Source organism: Remersonia thermophila, chromosome 6, assembly GCF_042764415.1.
Source record: "Remersonia thermophila strain ATCC 22073 chromosome 6, whole genome shotgun sequence".
Taxonomy (NCBI): domain Eukaryota; kingdom Fungi; phylum Ascomycota; class Sordariomycetes; order Sordariales; family Chaetomiaceae; genus Remersonia; species Remersonia thermophila.
In genome coordinates this window covers 1,188,619-1,215,342 of record NC_092222.1, presented here as the reverse complement: position 1 = coordinate 1,215,342, position 26,724 = coordinate 1,188,619, and the positions used below count along the sequence as shown (strand labels likewise).

At 58.8% G+C, this 26,724-nt stretch overlaps 7 protein-coding genes across 7 annotated transcripts; 4 read left to right on the top strand and 3 right to left on the bottom strand.

The window, feature by feature from the left end:
- Positions 1-75: 75 nt before the first annotated feature.
- VTJ83DRAFT_6527 (uncharacterized protein) lies at positions 76-1,573 on the top strand (the record flags this gene model as incomplete). Its single annotated transcript, XM_071013248.1, has 5 exons — positions 76-209; positions 293-360; positions 431-654; positions 722-1,129; positions 1,205-1,573. 5 exons carry the CDS (start codon positions 76-78, stop codon positions 1,571-1,573), a joined length of 1,203 nt encoding a protein of 400 aa, XP_070864154.1.
- A 1,950-nt stretch (positions 1,574-3,523) lies between these two features.
- VTJ83DRAFT_6526 (60S ribosomal protein eL27) lies at positions 3,524-4,291 on the bottom strand (the record flags this gene model as incomplete). Its single annotated transcript, XM_071013247.1, has 3 exons — positions 3,524-3,531; positions 3,614-3,950; positions 4,229-4,291. The coding sequence occupies 3 exons, from the start codon at positions 4,289-4,291 to the stop codon at positions 3,524-3,526; spliced, it is 408 nt and encodes a 135-aa protein (XP_070864153.1).
- A 540-nt stretch (positions 4,292-4,831) lies between these two features.
- VTJ83DRAFT_6525 (uncharacterized protein) lies at positions 4,832-5,071 on the top strand (the record flags this gene model as incomplete). The annotated part of the gene is made up of 2 exons (XM_071013246.1): positions 4,832-4,977; positions 5,041-5,071. The coding sequence occupies 2 exons, from the start codon at positions 4,832-4,834 to the stop codon at positions 5,069-5,071; spliced, it is 177 nt and encodes a 58-aa protein (XP_070864152.1).
- A 168-nt stretch (positions 5,072-5,239) lies between these two features.
- VTJ83DRAFT_6524 (uncharacterized protein) lies at positions 5,240-6,040 on the bottom strand (the record flags this gene model as incomplete). Its single annotated transcript, XM_071013245.1, has 1 exon — positions 5,240-6,040. The coding sequence occupies one exon, from the start codon at positions 6,038-6,040 to the stop codon at positions 5,240-5,242; it is 801 nt and encodes a 266-aa protein (XP_070864151.1).
- Positions 6,041-7,261: 1,221 nt separating this feature from the next.
- Positions 7,262-8,485, top strand: VTJ83DRAFT_6523 (uncharacterized protein; the record flags this gene model as incomplete). Its single annotated transcript, XM_071013244.1, has 1 exon — positions 7,262-8,485. The coding sequence occupies one exon, from the start codon at positions 7,262-7,264 to the stop codon at positions 8,483-8,485; it is 1,224 nt and encodes a 407-aa protein (XP_070864150.1).
- Positions 8,486-9,040: 555 nt separating this feature from the next.
- On the bottom strand, positions 9,041-10,719 carry VTJ83DRAFT_6522 (uncharacterized protein; the record flags this gene model as incomplete). The annotated part of the gene is made up of 2 exons (XM_071013243.1): positions 9,041-10,040; positions 10,118-10,719. 2 exons carry the CDS (start codon positions 10,717-10,719, stop codon positions 9,041-9,043), a joined length of 1,602 nt encoding a protein of 533 aa, XP_070864149.1.
- Positions 10,720-13,486: 2,767 nt separating this feature from the next.
- Positions 13,487-19,709, top strand: VTJ83DRAFT_6521 (uncharacterized protein; the record flags this gene model as incomplete). The annotated part of the gene is made up of 3 exons (XM_071013242.1): positions 13,487-13,534; positions 13,581-19,373; positions 19,485-19,709. 3 exons carry the CDS (start codon positions 13,487-13,489, stop codon positions 19,707-19,709), a joined length of 6,066 nt encoding a protein of 2,021 aa, XP_070864148.1.
- Positions 19,710-26,724: the final 7,015 nt, after the last annotated feature.

Below are 26,724 nucleotides of genomic sequence, written 5' to 3'. Positions count from 1 at the left end.
TTTGTCTCTCCTGCCACCTCGCTACGCGCGATTGACGCATCGTTTGAGTCCGATTTGCAGCCAGACTTCAACACCATGGGAACCGAGGAGAAGTCGCGTACCTCGGGCGAGCAGCCCCGAGAGCAGGGCTCCGTGCTCCCCACCGTCAACCCCGAGGCCGAACGTGCGCAGCCCCCCAAGCAATCACTCCACCCTGCCTTCTACGTGAGGTGAGCAGCGCCATCGCCGCTTGGGCAACCGAAAAAAGAGCGTGGTCGCCGCCCAGGGACAGCCCATTGACACCAGCTCCCAGCGTCTGGATTGCCCTGAGCTCCTCCGTCATTCTCTACAACAAATGGATCCTCTCGGAGCGCAAGTTCGGTAAGCACGCGACCCAAGAAGTTAGCTTTGGCGGGGAGCACAGGACGGCGGGCTAAGACTCCTTCGACAGAGTTCCCGGTCTTCCTGACCACCTATCACCTCGCCTTTGCGACCGTCATGACCCAGCTCCTCGCCCGGTACACGACGCTGCTCGATGGCCGGAAAACCGTCAAGATGACGGGCCGCGTCTACCTGCGCGCCATCGTCCCCATCGGCTTCTTCTTCAGCTTGAGCTTGATCTGCGGTAACCGCGCCTATCTCTACCTCAGCGTCGCCTTCATCCAGATGCTCAAGGTTCGTGCGCAGCGTCCCAGAAAAGCATGTGCGACGTCGCCTGCTGACCGGCTTTTTCTCCCTGCAGGCCACCACGCCTGTTGCCGTCCTGTTCTCGAGCTGGATGCTCGGCGTCTCCCAGCCCAATCTCCGGGTCTTCCTGAACGTGTCGGTCATCGTCGTTGGTGTCATCATCGCCTCGATCGGTGAGATCCGGTTCATGTGGATCGGCTTCATCTACCAGATCACGGGCATCATCTTCGAGGCCCTCCGCCTCACCATGGTTCAGCGCCTCCTCAGCTCGGCCGAGTTCAAGATGGACCCCCTCGTCTCGCTCTACTACTTTGCGCCGGTCTGCGCCGTCATGAACTTTGTCGTCGCCGTCTTCTGGGAGCTTCCCAAGATCAGCATGGCCGATGTGGACCGCGTCGGCCTTGTTCACTTCTTCCTGAACGGCCTCTGCGCCTTTTTGCTCAACGTTTCCGTCGTCTTTTTGGTACGCACGCCTGCCGCCTTGACTCTTACCCCGCCAGCCGTGCTCTGAATGTGGCTGACCCACGTTATCATGCAGATCGGCAAGACGTCCTCCCTCGTCCTCACCCTCTGCGGCGTCCTCAAGGACGTGCTGCTCGTCGTCGCGTCCATGATCCTCTTCGCTAGCCCCGTCACTGGCCTGCAGTTCTTCGGCTACAGCATCGCCCTGGGCGGCATGATCTACTACAAGCTCGGCTACGAGGCCATCAAGGGCTACGCTGCCGAGGCCGGCCGCCAGTGGTCCGAGTTTGGAAACCGCCAGCCCGTCCTGCGCCGCGTCGCCGTCATCGCGCTGGTGCTCATGACCACGTTTGTCCTGCTCGGCGGGCTCGCCCCGGCCTCGTACGACAACGCGACGCAGGTCCTGAGCGAGGCCAAGAGCAAGATGGGCATTGCCAAGCTCTGAGCGAACAAGAGAAACACTGGAGAAAAGGGGGGGATCCACATCGTCGTGGGACTTGACTTCGTTTCCGGCTTCATCGCTACGCACGCCCCCCCTACTTTTTCTTCCACCATACAATGATTTAATGCACTGGAGTTCACGGTAACAGCAAGGACAAACGAGGCGGGGGTTATTTCTTTTTGGAAGAGGCGGGGAAAGGGCTTAGGGTGGATGGGTGGGTGGTTAGATCATGAAGAATGGGCATGACAACAGAAAAGTATCTGTCTCGGTCTGCGTCTATGACTTGGAACCCCGCCGCCGGCGGCTAGTGTTTTTTTTCTACCCTCCCACATGTATACATGGCTGTTGTTCCGTCTGCTTTTGATTGTGTGGTGAATCCTTCCCTGATTCATTTTCCTCGTCTCTATCTTTTCCTTGTTTCATAGACCTGACAACAACAATATATAACAGACGGGGGTTAATGGATGAGACACGGTCGGCAGGGACAGGAACATGGGCATGGTACGGTAGCATGGTAAGGACGAGATGGTTCTGACGGATGGATGGATGGATGGATGGATGGATGGATGATATGAAATGGATGAATGAATGGTTCTTGCGGGCATCCTCTGCCAGGGAATGGTATATGGCTTTGGCGAGCTGGTGACTTGGGCGGCAGAACTTCATTGCTCCGTTGTGGCTCGTCTGGCAGGCTGCTGGTGGACTGGCCGAGATGGTTGGGGAGGGGAAGATGATCAGGGCCCCATGGGCGGGACATAGACTCGATAGAACGTGCAACGACGATATGCTCATCAGTGTGGTCGTGGGTCGTGAGTGGCAGGGAACGCTGGTGACAACATATCTGATTGCTCTCTTCACTATGTGTTTCTGGAGGAGGTTCGGGTAGACCAACAACAGGCTCTGCACCGACCGTCCATGCTTGGGCGCGCGCTCTTCCTCACACCCCGAGAACAAGCCCGAGGATTGCAATGAAAAGGGCGTGGAAATGAGAAAAAGTTCGCGTCGTCCGGAGGCAGTGTGATACCGGAGACACTAGCCCAGCGGCGTGGACAAGTCCAGAGGCCGGCCGGGCGGCGACAAAAATTGATTTAATCCATAAATCTGCTCCGTAGAGCAGTTTCAGAGATTAAACTGAAAAGAACAGATACTACACTTGATCTAAGCCAAAAGGCAAAGAGAGCTGGAGAAGAAAAGAAGAAAAGAGACCAAAATTGGTGGAGGGGTCGACGTGGTTATATAGACGGAATTTGGTCTGTGCACGCATGGTGGTTTGCAGCGCCCCACCTTTCTTTGCGTGCTGGGTTGCGGGTGGGCACAGACCACCTGTTTATCCATGGCAGACTGGCGCATCCTTGAGAGAGAGAGAGAGAGAGGGGGAGAGAGACGGGGCCGTTTGCCAGAACCAGACAAACAGATGCGTTGCAAGCCAACGGGAAGAGATAATCGTTGGCATGGGGGGATCCCGTCACGTAGGCGTGGTGTAACACCACCAAGCCTCCGTTCGTCTACAATCGTCAAGAGACATGGATGGTCACGGTGTGTGAAAAACATGGACGTACAACACAACAGCTGGAAGGGCTCTGCTGGCCTTTTCAACCCCTCCTCGGGCGGAGGGTTTCTTCCTGTTAGGCTAGGATATCATGAATCGGCCTACGGACGCCCAAGGCGTTGAGCCACGCGGTGTGCTCTGCTGGCTCCGTGCTGCCTCTCCCACCACCACCAGGCAGCCCCTGCTCGTCCTTTTCCCCCCCTCCGACCCAATGCGCTGTTGCTGACACGAGGAGATGGGGAGACGGGAAGACGGGGAGATCCCGGACGACTGGTGTTCGTTTCGTCAAAATGTCGTGTGGTATTTAGCTAGTGAGCCTCAGATTTTGATTTCCGCGATGAATGCTGTTTACAGCCCCGAAAAGAAACCATTCGCCCCGCCCAGCCAAACGTGAGGAAACCCGATCAAAACCCTGCAAAACACGGTCAGCATAGATGCTCTCGTTGGGCGATGGATTGCATGTTTGTGGACGGTCTGGGAAAAAAAAGACGTACGCAGAGGAGTGAAAAACCACCGGTTCTTGCCGCTCGTGTAGCGCTCCTCGAGCACCTTCTTGACCGTCTTCTTGGCCTCCTCGCGCTGGCTGACCTCCTTGAAGGTGTCGGCCGAGATGACCGACTTGAGGCCCTCAAGCTCCAGGGTGTAGCGGGTGGGCATCAGGTGGTTGTAGTTGATGACCTTGATGAAGGGCTTGACCTTGGAGCGCTTCTCCTGCCTCGTCTTGGACATGCGGCGGGTGATCTTGCTGGGGTAGCGCTCGATGCCAGCGACGAGCGCGTGGCCATAGGGGTGTGTCTTGCTGCCGTTGTCGACGGGCTGGATGATAACGACCTGTTTGCCGGGAGAAGCAGACATGTCAGCGTTTCTGCTCTGTTTTTTGCCGTCCGTTCGTTCGCAAGTTCGCTCCATCGTGCAGCTGCTCCGCCCCCCTCTTCGAACACCCGTATCCTCTCTCCCGGATTGTCTGCGCCCAGCTGTCCCCCCATCCACGTCACGGCCGCAAACTCTGTCGTTCCCCCCTAGCGCGTCCGAAACCGACCCGAACCCCCTCACAAACCATCGGCAGGCTCGACAACGAAACAGAAACCCGGTGTGTGCGAATGGCGTACCTTCTTGCCGGCGTAGCGGCCCCGGGTCACGAGGCAGACCCTCGACGTCTTCAGGAACTTCATGTTGTCGGTTCTGCAGCAAGACGGGACGTCAGTAAACAAGGAATCCGGGGACGCTGGCTCCCAAAAACAATGCGTTATCGACCAATGCGAAGATGCATACCTGTGTTGTTTCCTCGGGCCTAGCCTGGAGTCGATTCACAGAAGTTCGAGACAGAAGCTTGAGGTCGTTGCCGAGAATAATTTCGAGTTTGTGGGCTGCCAAAATTCGCGGGTTTGGCAAACGGCGCGCATTGGCTGGGATGGATGACTAATGGTTGGCCCGAGCGTCATTGGCCAAGCGCCAGGCAGAAAGGGTCTTGGCATGGAGTCGGGTCAGTTGCGTGGTGGGCACCCAAGGTACGTACCTTTGCTGGGTCCCACCTATCCCGGTCGAGGTCCCGCGGGGCTCCGAAGTGCTGCAGCAGACTCGACCTGGAAACACGGATCGAGGGAAATTCGACCCTTTCCGTGCCACCGGTAACGCGCAAGCAAGCAACACTTGGTGATTCGATCTAACCGCACCACGCTCCACATTGCATAAGCAACTCCAACGGCACGGTCATGGCTGCGCCGGTATACATCATCTCGAGGGTCGCGGACCCGATTTTCGCCGTCTTCATTGGCATTTCTGCGGCCGCCCTGAGGATCAACCGCGAGGAGAAAGAGAAGGGCAGGACGACGCAGGAGACCATCGAGGCGCTACGTCGGTACGTCGCCACGTCAATGGCATACATAGTCGGGAGGCATCGCTCACACGGGACCTTTCACAGCCGCATCGCATACCACTTGAAGAGCACGTAACATTCTCACACCAGCTCGCTATGGACAAAAACGCCGACTCCGATCCCCGGGTGCCGTTGCTCTCTCGAACCCCTTGCCAAACCCAAGACGCCGTTGTAAAAAGAAAAAGAGAACCCAACCGAAATCTCATGCAGAAATGCCTCCCTGTTGGTCATTACGCTAGAACCGTCACGCTGAAAATGCCGGCCCATACTCCTTCTTCATGGCCTCCCTCACCATCTGCCCGCACAGCTTGGCCGTCGGGTTCGTGCTGACCGCGAGGGCCCGGGCGATCTCGTTGCCGTACCTCCCTCCCATGGCGAAATCCCGCGAGGCGCGCTCCTCGAAATCCAGCTTCGACCACCCCGCCTCGGGCCTGTCGACATCCACCGAGAACGGCCCCTCGCCGCCCAGCAGCTTGGAGGTGGCGAGGTAGATGGCAGCGCGCTGCGTGTGGGCGTTGGACAGCGTCCGGGCCACCTGAGGCGACAGTCTGGAGCGCGGCGCTGTCGGCGAGAGCAGGGTGATGGCGCGGTCGAGGGCCTCAAGCGCCGTCTGGGCCGCCTGCCGCCTCTCGGCGTCGTCAACCCCCGAGGAGAGCAGGGCGTCGGGGTTCCGGGGCGCGTTGGAAACGAGCAGGGTGTCACCGTACAATCGCCGAAGCGCCTGGGCCTGGTTGTTGCGGGCGCTGGCGTACTGCGGGTGGGCCGAGATGAGCTGGCCGAGCTGGGCCACGCAGCTGCGGTATCCGGCGATGACGTCGGCGGCCGGCGTCCCGCTGGTCTCGAGCTTTTGAAGGGAGAGGATGATGTTGCGCTCTTGCTGGGCGACGCGCTCGTACTCGGAAGGGTCGGAGAGGTGGGGATCCTTGGGCAGCGTGGTATCAACCTGGACCATGAGCGAAGGGTCGGACTCGGGGTCCTTGATCTTTTCCAGGACGTGCAAGTCCCGGAGGCTCAGCTTGGTGCGTCCCAAGTTGACGTGCGCCATTGTGATGACGAGCACTTGAGCGTATACGGGATTTGTGTGGTGGAGGAGGTGGTGGTGATGGTGGTTGATTCCTTCAGCAAGGTCCCGACCGGTCCAGCACAAATACGATCGATTATTCAAGAGGATATCGGAGCAAGCAACCGTCAATGATCACCACCGCTCTGTACGCAGGATCTCCGATACAACAATGATACGTACACTCTTCGAGTCGTTTTAAAAAGAAAAAGATGCTCGAGTTGACGGGTGCGTTGAAGAGGAGCCCACGATGGGGACCCTCTCGCTAATCCTGGATTGCCGCGGCCCCGTGCCTCCTCTCCTATCCTGCTTGCGGCGAATCAATGGCTCGCCGTTGCTGACCGTCTCTCCCCGTCGGGGGCGGCGCGGTGCGATCGGCCCAGGGACAGCGCATCGACCATGTTGCGGCTCTCGGCAAGGCGCGGCATGGGGCGGCTTTAGCGACCGGCCCCACGCGCTGCGGTGAGCTTCCGCGTCTCCACTGTCAGTGGTCCGGGACATCAACAACTGCTCTTGGGTTCGGCTTTATTCGATGAGCGGCGTCATTGCTCGCGCAGACAGCCTTCGAGACGGTTATCTAGGGCCGTGCGAAGGGAAACCACAACCCTAGTGATGGCTCCGCCCCTGCAGCAGACGCCGGGGGTTGCTGCTCTCCAGGGAGTCACGAGGGCGGCCATTGAACCCCGGAGACCGGCTTCTCTTACGCCTCGGTGCTTCAGGACGGCAGGTAGTTGGTCTGATAGTGAGCATTCGGGACGCCACACGCGGGCTGTGTCTCTGCGTCGAGCCGACAGATATGTACTGTGCGGCGTAGCGCGCCAGGTCAAGGTGTTCCCACCATGCATGTCTGGAGGAGGGGGGTCCTGTCGATGGATTCGGCCGTGAAGAGGTCAGGTAGCACGGCGCTCGTGGCCGCTGCTAAGCCGAAGCCCGTTTCCGTAAGCTCGGCTTCCTTCTGCTGATTCCTGCCATATAAGTCCATCGTCTCCTAGCCCGTCCCTCTCTCGGGTCGTCCTGCTTACGGGAATGGCAAGTAAAAAAAACACCCGATAAACTTGGAAGGTTTCTAATCGCCTCCATCACTTCGGCCTCCCACTGTAAACAACGGGTTCCAGACCGCCCACGTGCACCTGAGAGCTTATCATCATCATCGTCGTCGTCATTGTCATCGTCATCTCCTGTTCTCCGCAACCTCCAGGAATCATCATGGCCCCCGCAGCCATCTCCGAGACCTACCAGTCCTCTGGGGACCTCAGCTCAACAAGCCCCTCCTTCACCGGCTACGACCATGTCCACTGGTGGGTAGGCAACGCCAAGCAGACGGCGGGCTACTACACGACCTTCTTCGGCTTCCACACGGTCGCCTACCGGGGCCTCGAGACGGGCAGCCGCTACTTTGCGTCGTACGTCCTCGCCAACGGCGACGTGCGCTTCGTCTTCACGTCTCCGCTGCGCTCGGCCGAGCACCTACCCGCCGACGAGCCCATCTCGCCCGAGGACCGGGCCCTGCTGCGCGAGATGCACGCCCATCTCGAGCGCCACGGCGACGCCGTCAAGGACGTCGCCTTCGAGGTGGACGACGTCGACGCCGTCTACGACCGCGCCGTGGCCGCCGGCGCCGTCTCGGTGCGCCCGCCCCAGACGCAGGGCGACAAGAACACGGGCTTCGTCCGCACCGCCGCCATCCGCACCTACGGCGACACGACGCACACGCTCATCTCGCGGGCCGGCTTCCGCGGCGCCTTCCTGCCGGGCTTCCGCGCCGTGCCGGCGGCGCCGAGCCCGATCCCCTTCCCGGACGTGCCCCTCGCCCGCATCGACCACTGCGTCGGCAACCAGGACTGGAACGACATGCTCGCGGCCTGCGCCTTTTACGAGCGCTGCCTCTCGTTCCACCGCTTCTGGTCCGTCGACGACAGCCAGATCTGCACCGAGTTCTCGGCGCTGCGCAGCGTCGTCATGGCCTCGCCCGGCAACGAGCTCGTCAAGATGCCCATCAACGAGCCCGCCCCGGGCAAGAAGCGCTCCCAGATCGAGGAGTACGTGCTCTTCAACGCCGGGCCCGGCGTGCAGCACATCGCGCTGCTGACGCCCGACATCGTGACCGCGGTGCGCGCGCTGAGGGCCCGGGGCGTGCAGTTCATCGACGTGCCCAGGACTTATTACGACACGATGAGGAAGCGGCTCGAGGTGGAGCCGAGGGGGTGGGAGCTCAATGAGGAGATGGACGTGCTCGAGGAGCTGAGCATCCTGATCGACTACGATGAGAAGGGCTACCTGCTGCAGCTCTTCACCAAGCCCTTGATGGATCGCCCCACGGTGTTTATCGAGATCATCCAGCGCAACGACTTTGATGGGTTTGGCGCGGGCAATTTCAAGAGCTTGTTCGAGGCGATTGAGAGGGAGCAGGCCGAGCGGGGGAATCTGTAAAAAAACAAAAAGGGGTTTATGAAGGTTGGGAGATGGGGAGGGTTGTTTGCATTGTTTGTATGTTTTTATGGTTTGAGCAAGCGAGTCATCATGGGAGTTGGACGACATGAGATCATGATATTACCATAGGCTGGGTTTAACAGCATCGAGGGGCCTCCTCGTAAATGCAATCTGACTTTTTTTTTTTTTTTTCGTCTCTGACTTTTTTTTCGTAATCATCATGATTCATGATCATTCATGTGTATTGATTTTCATTGCCTGTCTTGACCTCATGGGGGGATGGATGCCTTTTCTATGCATGCGTTCAGATCAGTTAGGTACCTATTCAGCCTCGAGAACGCCTCCTCCGACCCAAAAACCACATACACACACACACACACACACCATGCGTACCATGCGTACCATCCAAACAAAACGCCGAAAACCCAATGCCCCAACAGCGTCTCGGGAGACACTACCTCCCAGGCCGATACATGGTGGTCCTAAAAAAAAAAAAAAAAAGCGCCCATCGGTGCTGGTTCCAAAACACCTATGGAGGGAGAGCAGGTAGCCATGCTAAGAGTCCACCACCATGGCATCCCCAAACCCGTTGTGCGATTCCACGCCGTCCATGGCTCCGTTCCCGTTCTCACCCTCTCTCCCAGCCCCCGCCAGCTGTCTGGAAATGATCCTCTTGTCGCTCTGACACCCAGGGCAGTTGTGAACCACCTCGTGCGCGAACAGATCGCAGTCAATGCAGAAGTGGTTGCCGCACACCTGGCAGGCGTAGCGGCCGCTCTCGCTGACCCCGACGGGCTTGATCTCGGCGGCGGCGGCGGCGGCAGCCAGGGGGGCGCTTCCCGCTTTCTGCGCTCCGCCTCCTGCGGAGCCGTCCTTCTGCTGCCCCTTCTCCTTCTCCTGCCCAGCTGCTGGCGGCTCCGGGAACGGCGTCATGCACGCGTAGCACGCCACCGACCGGCCCGCCTCGGACCAGGGCACCTCCACCCACCCCCGCAGCGGGAACAGGTGGTGGTAGGAGCGGGCCAGGTGGGTGCTCAGGACGAGGGTCAGGCCGCACACGGGACACTCGGCCGGCAAGCGACAGACTTTGGTGCGGCAGCGCGTGCAGGCGTACCCCTCGCGCGTGGGGCGGTTGTGGCAGGCGCAGAGGCTGATGTGGTCCTTGGAAGCGAGGGAGCGAGAGGGAAAGCCCATCATGAGGAGGGAGGCTTGGTTGCTTGGCGTGGTCGTGTTGTTGGCGCTGGAGCTATCACCGTTGTTATCCTGCCCTGAAGTTGTTGTTGTTGTTGTTGTCGCGGGCGGAGTGGTGGCGGCCAGGACGAGCTCGCGAAAGTGCTGCTCGTGCAGCGCGACGGCATAGCTGGAGCGGTCGCCGGCGTTGGTGCGGGCGCAGAGCTCGTCGCAGATGGCGACTTGGGCGGCGAGACCAACAACGGAGACGCGGATGCGGTCGGCGACGAGGCTGCGGATGGTGTCGTGAATATCCCCCGGATCGCTCGAGAGCAGGGCGCCGTAAACGATGAGAACTTCGCGGGTACCGTGTGATGGGGTGTGACTGCGGGAGGTAAGGGCGTCAGCGAGAAAGCCATGGGCATGCCAGGAAGCTGGCAGGTGGTGAGCGGCTCTACGCACAATAACGCGCCCCGGCACATCTCCAGGGCGTTTTGCAAGCTCGGGTTCCCCTGCGGTTCCTGCTGGTCGGCCCAGGTGCGCAGCTTCTCGATGTGGTCGGCCGGGTTCCCGCTCATGTCGCTGATCCTAACGGCGATGCCGTCCCGCATGCCGACGATACCCATCTGGCTGATGGGGTTCTGCTCAAAGTATTCGCGGACAAAGTCAATGGCGCAGTTGAGGGCTAGCAGGTATCGGTTGGGCAGCAGATCCTTCTCGGCCATGGCGAAGCTCATGTCGATCACCAGCATGAGGTGCCGGATGATGCCGCGTTGCAGGGGCGTGGTGTCGCGGAGGAGCCGGCGGCGCTTCTCGGCCTCGATGAGAGCCTCGATGCTGATGCCCCCGTCCTCGGTCTCGACCACCGTCTCCCAGGACCGTTTGATGTCTTCCCAGGCGGCCTTGGTGCGGGCCCCCTTGCGCGCGTCGCCATTCTTGCCCTTGCTGGCACCGCCGGACTTGGACCGCGCGCCGTGCGAGCCAGCCTTGTCGCCGGCGTTGCCCGTGGGCTGGAGCTCGTCGTCCGACAGGTCGCCAACGTATTCGCCGTCCGAGTCGGCCATCTTGGGCGGCCTATGGGCGGGAGTCAGGAGATGGGTCGGGACTTGAATCGAGAGGAGCAGGACCGCGAGCACGACGGGCGACGCAACGAGGAGGGCGGATCGGAGACGGGGGGATTGGGAGGACGAGTCGTGTGCAGGGCGGTCCGAAGCAACAAAATCGGGCAGACGGTGGCTCGAGGTCGGCCGCAGCAGGCCGCACAAACTTGCAACTGGGCCAAGCAGCGGCCGGGCATTCAGGTCTCTCGTCCCAAGAAAAAAGGACGAGGCTGATGAAAGTCGGAGAGAAGTGTTCCAGACCCAAGCAGCAGCCTCGTGGTCGGGTGGGGCCTCCTTGTCCGCCCGAGCCAATCAGCGTTTGGAGTTTTCCTTCAGCAGCAACACTCAGGTACTATGTACCCCCTAGGGGTATGTTTCCACTCCTAAACAGGTTACTTTGTTGACCCACTACGTTTGACAGGGGCTACAGACCAATGAAACCAGACCTCTCAGTTCACCAGTTTCCTCCATTTTACCATACAAATTTCAGTATGGGATATGCATCCCATCCGCAGCGATCACAGCCCGGCAGCGCTCTGGCATCGAAGCCAGCAAGTCCTTCCAATACTCATTGGGCAACTCCTCCCAAGCCTCTTTACTGCGTAACCCATTCGCATGATTTCGGCTTGGTTCAGATGGCTATCATAAAACAAAGTCAAAATCCGTAGACGATCGTCACGGGAAAGGTGTTTGCGGCCAGCCATTGTTGTTTGTTGCTGCTGTTGGAAAGATGTTTGCAGCTGGCCATTCTTATTGTGATTGTCCGAGTGTTGACCAAGAAGACGAAGCAGCGGTGTGATGCGTATTTTCCACCTGTAAATGGCTGTAAGTTACACTTGTGGCTTATGTGGTGGGTCCTGGCAGTGACCTGGTTGGGGGTGGAAATATATGCACTGCACCGCAGTACGCTAGGATGGCTCGGGGAAACACCAGTTCTCAAGAGCCTAGATGAATGGAACACACAGGAGCATAGGTATAGAAAAATACAATGCTCTAAAAGTGATAAAAATGGAGTCAAGAATAGATGGCCATTTTCAGAAAGCGTCGAGGGTCCCGATGTCGATGAGGACCGAGTTGAACAGCGTCCACTGACAGATAGCTGTGCTGGCTCACTTCGACGCAAACACAGTACGCATGGGGCAGGCCGTTCGGGGTCACACTGTCTGCACCACGTCTGTGCTGTAAGTCTGCGTGCTGCGAAGTAACTACCTACTGCGTACAGCTTACAGCCTACGGAGCCCCTCAGGCAAGCGAGTATCGAGTACTAAGGACAGCCTGGCCAGGGCTGGTTGGTTACGCCGCACGGAGAATGGAGGAGCCGGTAAGGTACATCAGCATCCATATCAGCGGGCGGGCACGTGGCAGCCGAAATAACCTGAGCCTGCAACCTATGATGACATGATGGTTTTACAACTACTTGTGTGTTTGTAGAAAAGAAAAAAAAAAAGAAAAAAAAAAACGGCCATCAGAAGAGAGGTGGGTACAGCCAAAGAAAAGGGGAGAACCAAAGACCTTGCATTCTATCTCTCGACGATCACAAGTCGGCCACAAAGGGATCCATCAGAAGGCATTGTCGAGGTGGGTCCCGTCATCCGAGGGGAACGCGAGATGCAGACCCGTGGACGCGGGATGACGTCACGGATCGTGAGAGAAAATCAGCCAACCGATCACGGCCAGCGAGGGTGGTGCGTTGGAATCTGCTTCCAGGGATCTTGGTTGTTGGACATGTTTGTCACTTTTCTTTTCTTTTCGTTTGTATTTTTCTTTTTGTTTATTTTTATTTTTTTTTCTTCTCTCATCGATACACCTATAGGTGGGTACCATTGGGCCTCGTTCCTTTGCCACTCGACCAAGGGGGCTGGAGGATTGCGCGACCAGCTGGCCGGTGTTCAGTGGCTTGACCTGTCTCCCACCGTGGGTAACGCCTGGGTTCAACGCTTACCTGCAGGTTTCCCACGCCAAGACGGGCGCAATCCGGCAGGGCTGGGTGACCAGTTCTGCGTGTCTGAGATCCAATGAGCGTGCCGGTGGCTTTGAGCTGTCCGTCCCACCGATGCACCCGTTCCTTGGGTGGCAGACGGACAACCCCAGGTGGATATGCAGGTGGGAAGAACCAACGACGAATCCACGGAGGGTATAAGTCATCATGTTTTCCGGCCCCCCGTCAGCCCTCCGGGTCGGGTCCGAATGGAACCAGCTGGAAGGCAAATGGAAAGAAAAAGCCCTGGGTTGTTCATTCTGTTGCTGGCTTCGCTGCGGGATTGCTGTGCCGCGCGCCCCCTTTTTTCTTTCTTTTTGGGAGGAGCCAACAGCCCCCGTACGTCATAGTTGCTCTTTCTGGCAACTCCTGTCCACTGCCAAACTCTTTTCCATGTCTGCAGCATTAGGTAACCGGCTGGCGGACCAAGTTCTGTTCCTCACCCTCTGAATCGAGCTGCCATTTTCCAAGTTTCAAGGTTCCAATTCCTCGGCTCTCCACCTGCCCCGACCCGGCTCTAAGCTGCCCCGGCATCCGCCCCGGCGTCTCCATCACCTCCACGGGAACGACCAATTGCTGTACCCTCCCAACAAGAGCATCCATCCCGACCCGCCCCCCTCGATCGTCTTCTTGATGTTGCCGTGCCCCCTCTACGCCTTTTGCATAAGGGTATTTTGAGCGCTCTGCATATCTTGCATGGATACGCCCTCTGAACGGACCCAGCCCCAATAACCAGCCCCGATATTCAGACGTATGTCTTACAATGCCCCAGCGGTTACGGCATCACCAAGCCTTCTGTTGGTCCTGGCTGACTTTAGTGACTCAGGTCTTGAGTCTTGACTGACAGTCGATCGTCCTCATCTGCCTCTCTCTCCCTCTCGCTCTCACGCACGCTCGCCTCTTCCTTCTTCACCACGAAAGACCCTTCCCCCCTCATCTTGTGCCCGAGACCATCCACCGACATCACCGCGGATCGACTTCACGACAGCAGCCAGCCATCACGGCAACCAGAGAGGCAGCTTATTTTTTGATTTCTTTTTTTTTTTTTTTTTTTGACTCAGCATTGGCCTCGCCTTGCCTCGACCATGACACATTCCAACCCATCGTTGTGCCTGAAATACAATACATGATGGGTGGCGAAGGCCCTGGGACCATCGCTGTTGGAGAGGCGGGTGCTGGTCAGGTCAGCACGGCAGACCCGCTCCGCCGGGACAAGACACCCCGGAGAGAGGTAGCGGGGTTTCCAGACCTTGGCCCAGTGAAACCAGCTCCCGACGCCATGGCTCAGGCTTCGACGGAGAGCGTCGGGAACCCGCAGAGGCAGCTGAACGAGTATCGCGAGACGCTTCTCCGACACATGGAAACGCGACAGCTGGGACCAAGAGGCGAGGGCCGGCCGGACCTGGGCCGCATGCGAGTGTCCCCCATCCAAGAGGAACCCTTCCTGTCGTTCCAGGCCCCGTCGCTCGCCTCGGAGCCGCTGGACACGTCCGCGACGGCCTCGATCGGGTCTTCAAACACGGTTCGCGGTTCTGTAAGCCCGGCCGGTGCGTCCCTGGCGACCCCATCCTACCCCTTCCCTCGCATGGCCTCGTCTTCCAGCCTCTCGTCCGCAGCCGGGCCTCGCTCCTCCGCGGCCTCCTCGCAGACGCCTCTGTCCGAGGCCGCCCGCCGCCCTTCGGGCATCTTCCGGGCTCATGACACCCCTACCTCCACGTCTTCTGCGCCGACCGTGTCCAACTTGATGTTCTTTCCGCCGGCATGCCAGCAAGCCGCGCCTGAACACCACGACTACCCAAGCCCAAACATCTACGAGCTAACCCTCATGCTCTCCGCCGAGCCGGGCTTGGAGGCGTGGTGGAACGCCGTGGTGCAGATTATGGTGGACATGTACAAGGCCGAGCGTGTGACCCTCGCCGTGCCTGCTGACCCAACAGACATCGAGAACGTGCCATGGGGCCTCAAGGCAACCTATAATGCCCGACCGCGCGACGACATGAGCCTCGGATACCTGGCCAGGGACTCCAGCCTCGGACCCTGCAGCGCCGATGAGATCCCCCCAGAGGGCCTCTCGCGGGCTGACGCCTTCGGCAGCAGCCAACAAAAGACCCCTCAGCGGGCTCCGCTGCAGAGCCGGCATTCCTTCACGCCCGGCGAGAAAGACCAGCCGAGCCCATCCGACGACCCGCCTCCTGTGGCAGGCCCCGAGGTCTCACCTCGGCCTCATCCCCCCCTCCCAAGGAGCCAATCCATCCCAACCCGCGATGGCTCTTGCAACCATGACCAGGTTCTGAGCGTCCTGAACCAAGAGGCCCTTGAGCAGCATGACAAGACTCTGGGGGCCGACCAAAAGATTCCAAGCTGGGAGATGCCCTTTGCGAACCCCACGGAAGGACGCGGCCGGGTTCTGCAGGTCTTGCGGCCGCTCAACGACGAGGCAGACCCGTTGATCGACCACAACGGCGTCATGCGCATCTTAGAACGCGGCCGCGTCGTGGCGCTGACCAGGACGTACCCCTACCTCAACACTCCGGAACCAGGCTCCAGGAGATCGCTCGATAACCGGGCGGGGGACCCGCCCCGCGGCGCAAAGACGAAAAGGCTACGCTCGGATGAACTGACCAAGCTCTCATCGTTCCTGAGCGGCGCCACCGCCTCGCCTATCCCGGGTCACGTCTCCAAAGCCCAAGCCCCCGAGAGGAAGCCTACGCTGGCCTCGCGCATGAACGACGAGCCGCCGAAGCTGGCCACTCCCAAGTACGAGGAGTACGAACAGACCCCGCCGTCCCCCTGGTCGCAGTCGCCGGCCCCTACGCCTGCCGCCAGGGCCGATCCAGCCGACAACCCCTTCTTCGCCGACGCCGTCGTTGACGAAGATTCTTTCAACCCATCTTTGGTGCCGCCCGACTATTCAGCCATGTCGCCTGCCGAAGCTATCGGCGTCGACAACTCGTGGACTGTGCTCCACATCCCGCTGACCCATGTGCTGCTCTCCAAGCCTAATCCATCCTTCCGCCTAGATCCCTTGCTTATGGAAATGAAAATGTCAAACCGCAAGGCCGCCAACCATGCTCCTCCCGTCAGCCCTTCTCCCAGCCCTTCCGTCAAGGACAAGCACTCACCCGTCGCCATTCTGTCCATTTTGAGTTCCACCATCCCATACCCGTCCAACCTGCGCCACTCGCTCGAGCACTTGGCCCCTCACCTCGCCACGACCTTTTCTCTCGCCCGCCACTATACCCAGCTTGAGACAGAGCTGAACGGCTTGAAGAAGAACCGGCCGCCATCCCGGTCCCTCTTGATCAACCCCTCAGCGCTTGCCTCCATGCCGATGAGCCCGCCTACCGACGTCGCCGCCTCGCTGGCTTCTCTTGCCGACAGCCTGACAAGCCCAAGCGAGTGCTCAGCCCCGTCGGGCCCCTCTCGGAGCGCCGTTAGCTCGCCTTTCGGCACACCGAACCGGGAGCCGCTGCCGCTGCTGCCGCCGCCGTCCGGCTTTGGCCCCGACCAGCGTGTAACCGCAACGAACACGCCACCCGTTATGACGGAAGGGTATTTCGGCCCGACCATCAACGCGGGGCAGCAGCAGCAGCAGCGCAGGCAGGATTCTCAAGAGGCTGCTGCCCTTGCCGCAGCCCGGAGGAGCTTGTCCCTGGAGCTGGACCAGGCGCCCGGGGAGCGAGCGGGCGGCCCGGCAAGGAAACGTGCGGGCAGCGTGGGCTCGACACCGGCAGCCCGCGACCACACCAAGCTGCACTCGTACGGTGCCGACTTTACATCCACATTCCAGTCCCTTCCGCCCAGCTCGACCATCCCCCGCGCTCCTCACGCCGCGGCGCCATCGGCTAGGTCCAGCTCGGTCTCGCACGCGGGCATGATCCCGCCGTCGGACCGGCTCAAGGGGCTCATCTTGGACTCGCTGCCAGCGCACGTCTTTGTAGCCTTGCCTCCGACGGGCGAGATCGTCTGGGTTAACAGCCGCTTCCTATCATACCGCGGGCAGGCCTCGAGCGAGTTGGCTGCCAACCCTTGGGGCAGCATCCATCCGGACGACCGGGACGACTACCTTCGCGCCTGGACCCAGTCCGTTCGGACCGGCGAGCAGTTCTCGAGGACAGTGCGGATCCGCCGCTTCGATGGCGCGTACCGATGGTTCTACGCCCGCGCCGTCGCCTCCAAGGACAAGCGGGGCGTCATCATGCAGTTCTTGGGCTCGTACATGGACATTCACGACCAGCACGTTGCCGAGCTCAAGGCGGCGAGGCAGGAGGAGATCATGGCGTCCGAGGCGAAGCACCGCCTGCTTGCCAACCTGATCCCCCAGATCATCTTCACCGCCACCGAGGGCGAGGGCATCACCTTTGCCAACGACCAGTGGCTGTCGTACACGGGCCAGGACTTTGACGGCGCTCTTGGGCTCGGCTTCATGGACTTTGTGCATCCCGACGATCTGGCAAAGTGCCGCATCCCCTTCTGCCTGCGGCGGAGGAGCGACGCGGGCTGCCGAGGCGCCAGCTTGGATGGCCAAAGCAGCGCGGCCTCGCCGTCGGACCCCAACCTCCCGACGCCTAACCTTGAGGAGTTCGCAAAACACGGCGTCATCAAGGCCGCAACGGACAGCAGCGGCCGGCTCTCGTACACGACCGAGATTCGGCTGCGCTCCAAGAGCGGCGAATACCGCTGGCACCTGATCCGTTGCGTAGAGATCGACAACGTCGATTTTGGGAACGGCGAGAGCTCCTACTTTGGATCCGCCACCGACATCAACGACCTGAAGCTCCTCGAAGCCAAGCTCAAGGAGGCCATGGACTCCAAGGGCCGGTTCCTCAGCAACATGTCGCACGAGATCCGCACCCCCCTCATCGGCATCACGGGCATGGTCAGCTTCCTGCAGGGCACGACCCTCACCGAGGAGCAGCGCGACTACACCAACACGATCCAGACGAGCGCCAACAGCTTGCTCATGATCATCAACGACATTCTTGACCTGTCCAAGGTGGACGCCGGCATGATGAAGCTCAACCACGAGTGGTTCCATACGCGCTCCCTCATCGAGGACGTCAACGAGCTGGTATCCACCATGGCCATCGCCAAGCGTCTCGAGCTCAACTACGTCGTCGAGGAGGACGTGCCGTCCTGGGTGAAGGGCGACAAGGTGCGCATCCGCCAGGTGCTGCTCAACGTCATCGGCAACGCCATCAAGTTCACCAGCCAGGGCGAGGTGTTTAGCAGGTGCCGCGTTGTGGCCCCGGGGGGAGAGCAGCTGCGCCCGGACGAGATCATGCTCGAGTTCTCCGTCGTCGACACGGGACGCGGATTCACCGAAAAGGAGGCCGAGCTGATCTTCAAGCCCTTCAGCCAGATCGACGGCAGCAGCACGCGCCAGCATGGCGGCAGCGGCTTGGGCCTGGTCATCTCGCGGCAGCTCGTCGAGCTCCACGGCGGCAAAATGGTGGGCACGGCAGTTCCCGGCAAGGGCTCGACCTTTACCTTCACGGCAAGGTTCGGCCTGCCGACCAACGACGACCACCCGGACAGAACGACGGCTCCGCAGCCGACGCCTGGTCTTCCGCAGGATATGGCATTGCCCGTCTCGCCTCCTCCCCTCGTGGCGTCCCAGGGCAGCCTGGTCACGATAGACGCCGATCATAGCGCCTCGGTGACGGGCGCCTCGAGCGCGGGATCCGACTTGTCGGAGTCGTCGGGGCAGAGCGGATTGTCGTGCTGCTCGTCCGTCTCGTCGGTCAAGGGGACCGGCTTGATCCGCTTCAGCCAGGCGGCGCGCGTGAGCGGCCAGGATTCCTCGCAGCTGTTGAAAATGGAACTGCCGCCGTGCCCTGGGTGCAGCTCTGCAACGGCCGAAGAAACGCCGGCAACCGCAGCGCTGCCAGGAACACACCAAGGCGTGGAGTTCGGCACGAAGCAACAATACCCTCGGCCGCCCAAGTACTCTATCCTCGTTATCTGCACGCAAACTCACAGCCGCGAGGCCATCACCAAACACATCGAGATGACGCTGCCCAAGGACGCACCGCACCAGATTACCGCCGTCTCCACCGTCGACGAAGCGTACCCTTTTCTCTGCGGCGGCGGCAGCGGCAGCGGCAGCGGCGACAAAGCCATCCGATTCACGCACATTGTCATCAACCTCCCATCAGACGAAGAGATTGTCACCCTCGTAGACCAGATCGCGAGTCCAACATCCCAGCTCCCTCACGACATCCGCATCCTTATCGTTTCCGACTCGGTCCAACGCCAGGCCGTCTCCAAACTCATGGCAGGCACCCCGAGCGAGGCGCGTTTCGCCGACAAGGTCACGTACATTTACAAGCCCGTCAAGCCCTCTCGGCTGGCCGTCATCTTCGACCCGGCGCGCGAGCGGGATCTGAGCATCGACCTCAACCGCTCGTCGGCGCAGCGAATCGTAGAGGATCAGCGGCGCAGCTACCTGGACTTGGCAAAACGACTAAGAGGCAAGGGATATCGAGTGTTGCTGGTAGAGGACAACCCGGTGAATCAGAAGGTGCTGCGAAAGTATTTGCAGAGGGTTGGGCTGGAGGTAGAGGTGGCGACGGATGGGGTAGAGTGTACGGATATGGTGTTTGAAAAGGGGGGCGGCAAGCATTTTTCGTTGATTCTTGTGAGTCGTTTTCTTCTCACGGTTCACGCCGATCCCATTCCACACCCCAACCAACCCAACCGTCGTTGCGACGCAAAACACAGACGCCGCTGACACGAAGGCCTGCCGCAGTGCGACCTCCACATGCCGCGCAAAGACGGATACCAGGCCTGCCGCGAGGTGCGAGCCTGGGAAGCCCGCAACGGAGGGTCAAGACCACCCCTGCCCATTATTGCTCTCTCGGCCAACGTGATGTCGGACGTGCAGGAGCGGTGCACGGAGGCGGGGTTTAGCGACTACCTCACCAAGCCTGTCGATTTTATCGACCTAAGCCGAGCGCTGTCAAGGTTCTTTTGATGTCTCCTTTGTATTTCCCCCGTCTCTGGGGCTTCTCGGTCCATTAATTGTATTCTATTTCTCCTTTTCCTTTCGTAATTCCTCTATTAGTTTGTTTACTTTGAGCAAGGGGCAAGAAGGACGGACGGCTGGAACGGCGTTATTGCGCAGGGACATGACATGAAAGACATGATGACATTATGACATGGGAAACCTGTTTTCTGCTTCTCGGGGCTTGTCTGTTAGATAGCGGTACCTTTGGAGTCGTCCTCGATTTCGGAGCGGGGGGTAAGGGCACAAAAAGCAGGTATGGGATGGGTCAAGGGGTGAGGTGGAAGATACCAACATCAAGGTCATCAGACTCGTGGCAGGCTTGGTTTGTTCATTGTGGAAGGAGTCTGTTTTGCTTCACTCTTGGGGAAAAGGGCTGGAGGCACATAAACAAGAAAGCCCTTCGCCTCGCGCAGCGAGGAGCATCTGTGCCATCAACACAACTCAGGTGTGCTACTTGGGCGTACAAAGACGGCCCGAGTCTCCGCCTTGTGTTGCTGCTACAGCTGATCGTGGAGTTGTGGAAGGGCCTTGGAGCAAGGATCGCCGTGGTCTATAAGCTCTGAGGATCACAAAGTGGCTGTTGTATGAGGACATAGAGAAGCACAAATCATCATCTCGGTCCTCCGGCCCGGTCGTAGCGTTGGACGGATTGTTTGTGAACCGGTGTCCTTCTCCATGCCCGAATCTCCGGGCCAGCTGCGTGCTGTTTTGTTCTTTTGTGCGAGGACGTCGCTACGTGTAGCCATTGTGGCTGGCGAGCGGCTCTCTGTGGCTTCAGAAGCATGGAAAGATGCTACAACGTACACGATGACGCAGCAAGACACTTGGTGCGTGAACAGGTCGGATTTGACATGGTCGACTGACACATCCTTCGAGGGGGAGGGGAGAGGACGGAGGGTGGGTGAGATGGACGAGAGGGCATGGCGATGTACTCTCAGCCCACAATTGGCATCACATCCCATCATACCGTGGCCGGTTTGTCTTGGAATGGGACGGCACACAAGCCTCCAGGAACGATATCCCTACACAATGGTCGCACCCCCCGTGCGCTTCGCGGAGGCTTTGTTCGGCTCGATGCAACCGAGAAGGGATCTGTGATCAAGACAAAACCCCATGGCTGCCCTACCTACGACGTCATCATCCCAGACATGCTCGCTGTTTTTCCGCGGTCTCGGTGTGACGAGGTGACTGGCCAGAGGCGCATCCGGGGCTGCAACGCTGACGGCTCCTGCTGTCTCGCTGTCTTAGTTTCCTTCCTATCCCCCCTCCCCATTGCTTTTTTTTTTTCGTTTCATACTATAGTACATCAGCCTCCTCTTGCCCGTCTTGCCACCACGAGACAAGCGAGAGGGAAAAACCAAGGAACCAATGGGCCAGGTGAGCCATCGTGTGATGTCATGGCTGTAGTACATACCTTAGCACGCGGCGATAACTCGCACTAAGCCCAAGCAGAAGCGCCACACGGCCCTTTTTTCTTTACCATCGAGTCTCCTTCGGGCTAGGACGGGGGAGACGGCGCGAGGGTCAGAGCAGCCAGCATCGGCGGCCCGAGGGGCGAACACATTTTCAAGCCGTTCCCATTGTCGTCATCTAAGACATTCACCCTAATCTCTCTCTCTCTCTCTCTCTCTCTATCTCTGTCTCTCTCTCGTTGATTGGACCAGAGGCACTGAAACAAACCCGAGGTCTTGGATGGGTCGGACGCACCGTGCTTGAGACGGTACGGCGCCTCAGCCAGCCACAGCCACGGGAGAGAGAGAGAGAGAGAGAGACAGGTGTGGTTCAGAACGCCAGCAACATGACGCGGCGTATCCCGAGGAGGAGGAGGGAGGGAAGGGGGAGGGAAGGGGGTGTGTGTGTAGAGACGGCTAGCCACCAGGTGAGCTGAGGGCGAGAGCGAGCGAGCAGGAAAGACTTTCTGCGCCAAGCCAAGCGAGGAAAGACGTGTGGTAGGCCACTGCAAGCGCCGTGAGGTCTACAAAGTATGCATGTACACAGTAGTTGGTGGGATGGGGGTGAAGGGTGAAGGGCGCGTGTGGATGGATGGCATACTATACCTACTTCATGGTAAGATTTGTGAAGAAATTTATTTTCTCTCTCCGTTAATATTTGTGTATGAACAATTGTCTCCTTGCAGTCCTGTGTATCCCCCCCCCCACCCCCCATCTTCCGTTCCCTGTGCGCACCTCATCCCGCCGAGGCCGAGCTTCCCCCCTTCTCGTCGCCTAGCAGGAGGCCACCCGTCCTACCCAGTCAGCCTTCTGAATGCGAGATCTGTTGTGCTGCGCCGCCCAGGCAGTTTCGTGGGTGCTCGAACGGGGAGTTCGTGGAGATGGGAGGTGGGGTGAGTGGTGGTGTTGAAGATGGGTGGGTGGATCGGGTGTGAGGTGGTGAGATGAGCCCTCCCTCCCCGCGTCGGACAAGACGATAAGGGACAAGGCTAGCAGTGGTGGTGTCTGTCGTTATGACGGAACAGCCAGATGCTAGCTTTGTGTCTTGGCTAAGAAGTTTGTTGGATGTGATTGCTACGCTGTGTCACCTGTCAAGTCTTGTGACTTGGGACATGACCACGCATAACCCGGTGGTCTTTGGGGTGAGGGACTTTTTAGGTGAGCCTTGCTTGCGCTGAGGAAAAGGGGGGGATCAAAGCAGTGGCAAACTTGTTGCTGTAAACAGCCACCCAACGGAGATTGATCTCCTCGAAGCAACCATCTCCTATTTTAGCAACCCTCCGTTCTCCTATCTGAAGTGGATCGCTAGCTTCTTTTTTTTTTGTTTGTTTGATGCCGTTCTCCTCTTGAGGAGAGCATGTGATGTTTCAGCTGACATGATTCAGTATCTTTCCTCCTCCCTCCCCCCCCACTTGGATTCCCACCATCGCCCCGTACTTTGCTGCTGGCTCTTATGCAGCGTACCGCTGAGTTGCGGGACAGGTGTGGTGATGGAGGGTACGTTATGGTGGGTGGGAGCAGAAGTGGGTGTGGTCATGCGTGGGGGGTACAGCCGGTCCCTTTGTTTGGGAGGGAGTCGTTGACGTTGAATGGGCCGGCCAAGGTGGCGACACCAGACCGTTGATGGTGCCAAAAGTGGTACTCTACGTAGGAGCTAGTGAACGGCTTGTCGGCCATGAAGTATGCCCGTCTGAGCGGGCCCCCTCCTCCTCCCCAAATGCTTCCCTGCAATGCAGCAGCCATCCCTCCGGATCAGACATCAGCACCAGCGTCGTCCTGGATCTCTCTTCTCACGTACTCGTTCGGGAAACCTGCGGGGTGGGGGAGTGTGTGGCTGGAGAGATAGCTTAGTGCCAGATCGAGTATGCCGGCCAGTCAGCCTTTTTGTCAATCAGGTCTCGCTCGTCCATGGCGTGAACTGTGCAACACACCACCACCCACCCCCATCACACCACCACTACCACCACCAAACCCTGAGCATCGCACCCGAACCTCCCAATGTCTCATCACGCATGCAATGGCGGGAGGGTCCTTGGAGCCAAAGAGAGGGACCCAGCAGCGCGAGCGAGAGGGGGGGGGAGGGGCAGCGCCGTTAAGAGACGCACGGAGAGCAGCTTGGTGCTGAAACACAAGCAGCCCAGCCCCCATTACGCCTTAGATCGCGCAAACCAAGGAGAACGGACGACCTGATGGCGTGCGACCGGTCCCTGCAGATCCCTGCCCGGCGCCGTGTATGTATAGTATAGTACTGCGGAGTGTAGCTAGGTAGATCAGGAGAGCCCATCTGACAAAGCTCGCCCTCGCTCGTGATCAGCCGACGATGCCGCTAGCCGTCTGCCAGGACCAACTTACAGCGGTTTCAGGTCCAGGCCATAACTACCTAGTACTAAGTACAAATCCAACGTTGGCCTCTGCCGTCGCACTCGGACGGGATACTGCAGTGCGTTCGTCGGTGGCTTTGCAGGTTCGTCTGGGGGACACCGGCCTGCTACCCCACCCACCTGGAAAAGCGTTGCCTGCCGGGAGGAGTTGGCGACATAAAGTTATACGTCCTAGTACTTACTCCGGGCCAGATAAACACATGGACGGACAGAGATAGGAAGGCAGGCCGCCGATCTCCTCCTTGACGACGTCATCCCGCGTGTGGTGTCCTCTCTCTGTCTCTCTCCCTCTCTGTCTGTATGTGTGTGCGTGGGTGGGTGGTGTGACTCGGGTGGGATCATGGAGACTAAGAGACAGGATTGCCAACGCTCACGCGCGCATCCTCGGACCTGGGCTTTTTCATCATTCGGCCACACCTTAGGTGAAAAGGACCCTCCCTCCCTCACGACGAAACCGTCGCAGTGCATCAATGTTGAAATGGCCGGTTGCAGGTGGTGGCGATTGCCTGGGGCAAGGTGAACATTATTGGGTCGCAGCACCAGCCCGCCCGGCAGCGTCGGCGACCGTACGCCGAGCGTACAACAACACGGTACGCTACATTTTGAGGATCATTCCCCCCTCCCGGCAAGGCATTTGTGTGTCATGTGGCCTTTTTTTTTCTTCTTGGACGGTAACTTCCAGCGCTGACACGTCGGTGACGTTATCGCCAACCGTATCATCGTCCTCCTCGTTGTCGGCATCACCATCGCCGGTCTATTGGAATTCCATGGCATGGTCTTGTCTGGTCCCGTTCCATCCGTCCGCTCTGGCTGGTGGGGACTGAGAGGGGGCTTGTTGCTCTCGTGCATGGCGCAGGACGCTACTGCATGGTGCTCAACGGAGCTAGCGCGTGAACCAAGACGAGATAAGGGTATCAATTCATGACCACCCCCCCCCACCCCCCTCCCCGCTCCCCTTGGATGCATTTCGTCACTGGCAGGCCCATTGAATGAATGCAAACCCGGAAGAAGCCAGGGGTATGCACACAGGGGGGTACGTGTTTTTTTCTCCTCCCATCCACCTGACGGTTGCGTTGCATGTGAAGGTCAAGATTGTTGGTGTTTCGTTAGCGCGTGGTTGGTGAGTTGTATGTAGTTACTAGTAACTACATAGATGACCACGAAAGATGACAATGTGGGGTTGGTGGCTGATCAACTGCCTGAACATGACCGTTGGATTTCGGGTTTCCTGTTGAGTCCGATGCCCGCTAGCACACTTGTACCTACACAGTATGTACACGATGTAAAAGCCTAAAGTGTATCTTTTCGCCTTTTCTTTCCTTGTTGGAGGCATCAAGCGAAAGCCCCGAGCCTTCCGAACGACCGCATAGCGTGCCTTTCCGTCCGTCGAGACGAGACGAAACGACCCAATTCCGTGCCCCAAAAGAGGAGGATCTTGCGGATCGCAAGGCTCCACTTTCTCGGCAGGGATCAGACTCCACAGCCTCCAATTTCCCCAGATTTTGGCGCCCTATCGAATTCCATTCTTGGACAAGCCCAAACAGCCACACATGAGCTCAAACGAGCCCGATGGCGATGGATGGAGCGGATGTGTCATCAAGACATGAAAAGTTCCGGCCAGAATTCAGCAGCCATGATGGCGCCGAGTCGCAGGAGCACGGCATCCAACGATGCGTGTGCCCGAGACCGTCTCGACAGCACCCCGGGTGGTTTGCAGGCCCCAACCTTCACACGCACGTTGTCTCTGCGCCGGAGCTCCGTCCTGGATAACGCCATGCCCGTCTCGGATAGGGGTTTGTTTCCCGATCGTTACCGTGTCCATGGGAAGCATTGCGGTCCCGGGAACAGTTTCTGTTTGGGTCGTGACGCTAGCGCCGTGGTAGCGGGAACGATGGTGTTTTTGATGCTTGGACAGCGGGAGCGAAACGGGAAAATCCCCAAGACGCACAAAAAGACGCCTGGGCGGTCCCCCAGCAGGAACCCTGTGTTCAAGCCGTGTCGGCGTGAAACAACGAGCTGCCATGCCTTTCGTCCCGAGCATCACGGATATCCGCGCTCGAATTCGCTCACGTGATGTTCGGTGTGCGCTGCAACCCAACCGCACACCGGACAAAATCCATGTTGCTGAGGACACCATATGTATGTACACACACATATATACTAGTAGTCAACATGCACGAGCACATACTATACATCCACACGCATACGCGAGCACAACCTTGGCTTAGCATTTTTGCTCTGTTCATCAATATGTATGTATAGTACATACACAGGCTACCCTGCCACAATCCTTGGCTCGAGAGAAGAAGGGGGGAGAGGGAGAAAATTGCAGGCTGATGGCCTGCCGAGTGAGACCCTTTCTAGGGCTTTCGGTGAGTTGACCGAAACGATTCCTGATTGGCGGTCTTCCGACCGTCAGCGAAAACTCACCATTCCCTTTTCTGCTACGCCTGCATTTGCGGGGGGTGAACGCAAGGCTCGTCCAGGGATTGAACGGCTGCCTTGCTCTTCCACGAGGGTTGCTGCTGCAAGGGGCTTGGCAACAGAATGATGGGCGCACCAACGCTGTTTTCCCATGTTCCTGACCCTGATCCCCCTCCTCCACCCCCCCCCGGAACACGAAAACCATTAACATGGAGGGGGGTTGAAAGTCTCTGGCGAAGGATGCAAGCCTTCATTCCAAAAAGGGGAGCCATTGGATAAACATGACAAAAACCCCGTGCTGTGTCGTGCCTTACTCAGCCGTTGAGGCTGATGACAACCCTGTTTGCGATCCTCGAGCGCAACTTTCCTAAACCCAGTCTGGCAAAGGAGGGGACGGGGAATTTGTGCTTTCGGGCTGGGCCATGCTCTTTGCCCTGTCCTTGGAGCCCCGAAGCAATTCAAAACCTCCATTGTTCAACATCTCGATGTTTCGCCTCTTGTGTGCCTTGGCATCGAGTTAGTTGTCTGACAAAAAAAGGCGCCCTAAATTCACAACCGAGCGAGACGCTCACACTTTTCCATCCCCTGCTCTTCTTGTTCTTCTCACCCCCCTCAACCCTAGGTAGTAGGTATGTGACGTGCAAGTGTATACATAGTGTACATACATACACTGTGTACTATACGCAGTAGGTATTAGGTAGTTAACGTAGTGTCCCCTGCCTTGCT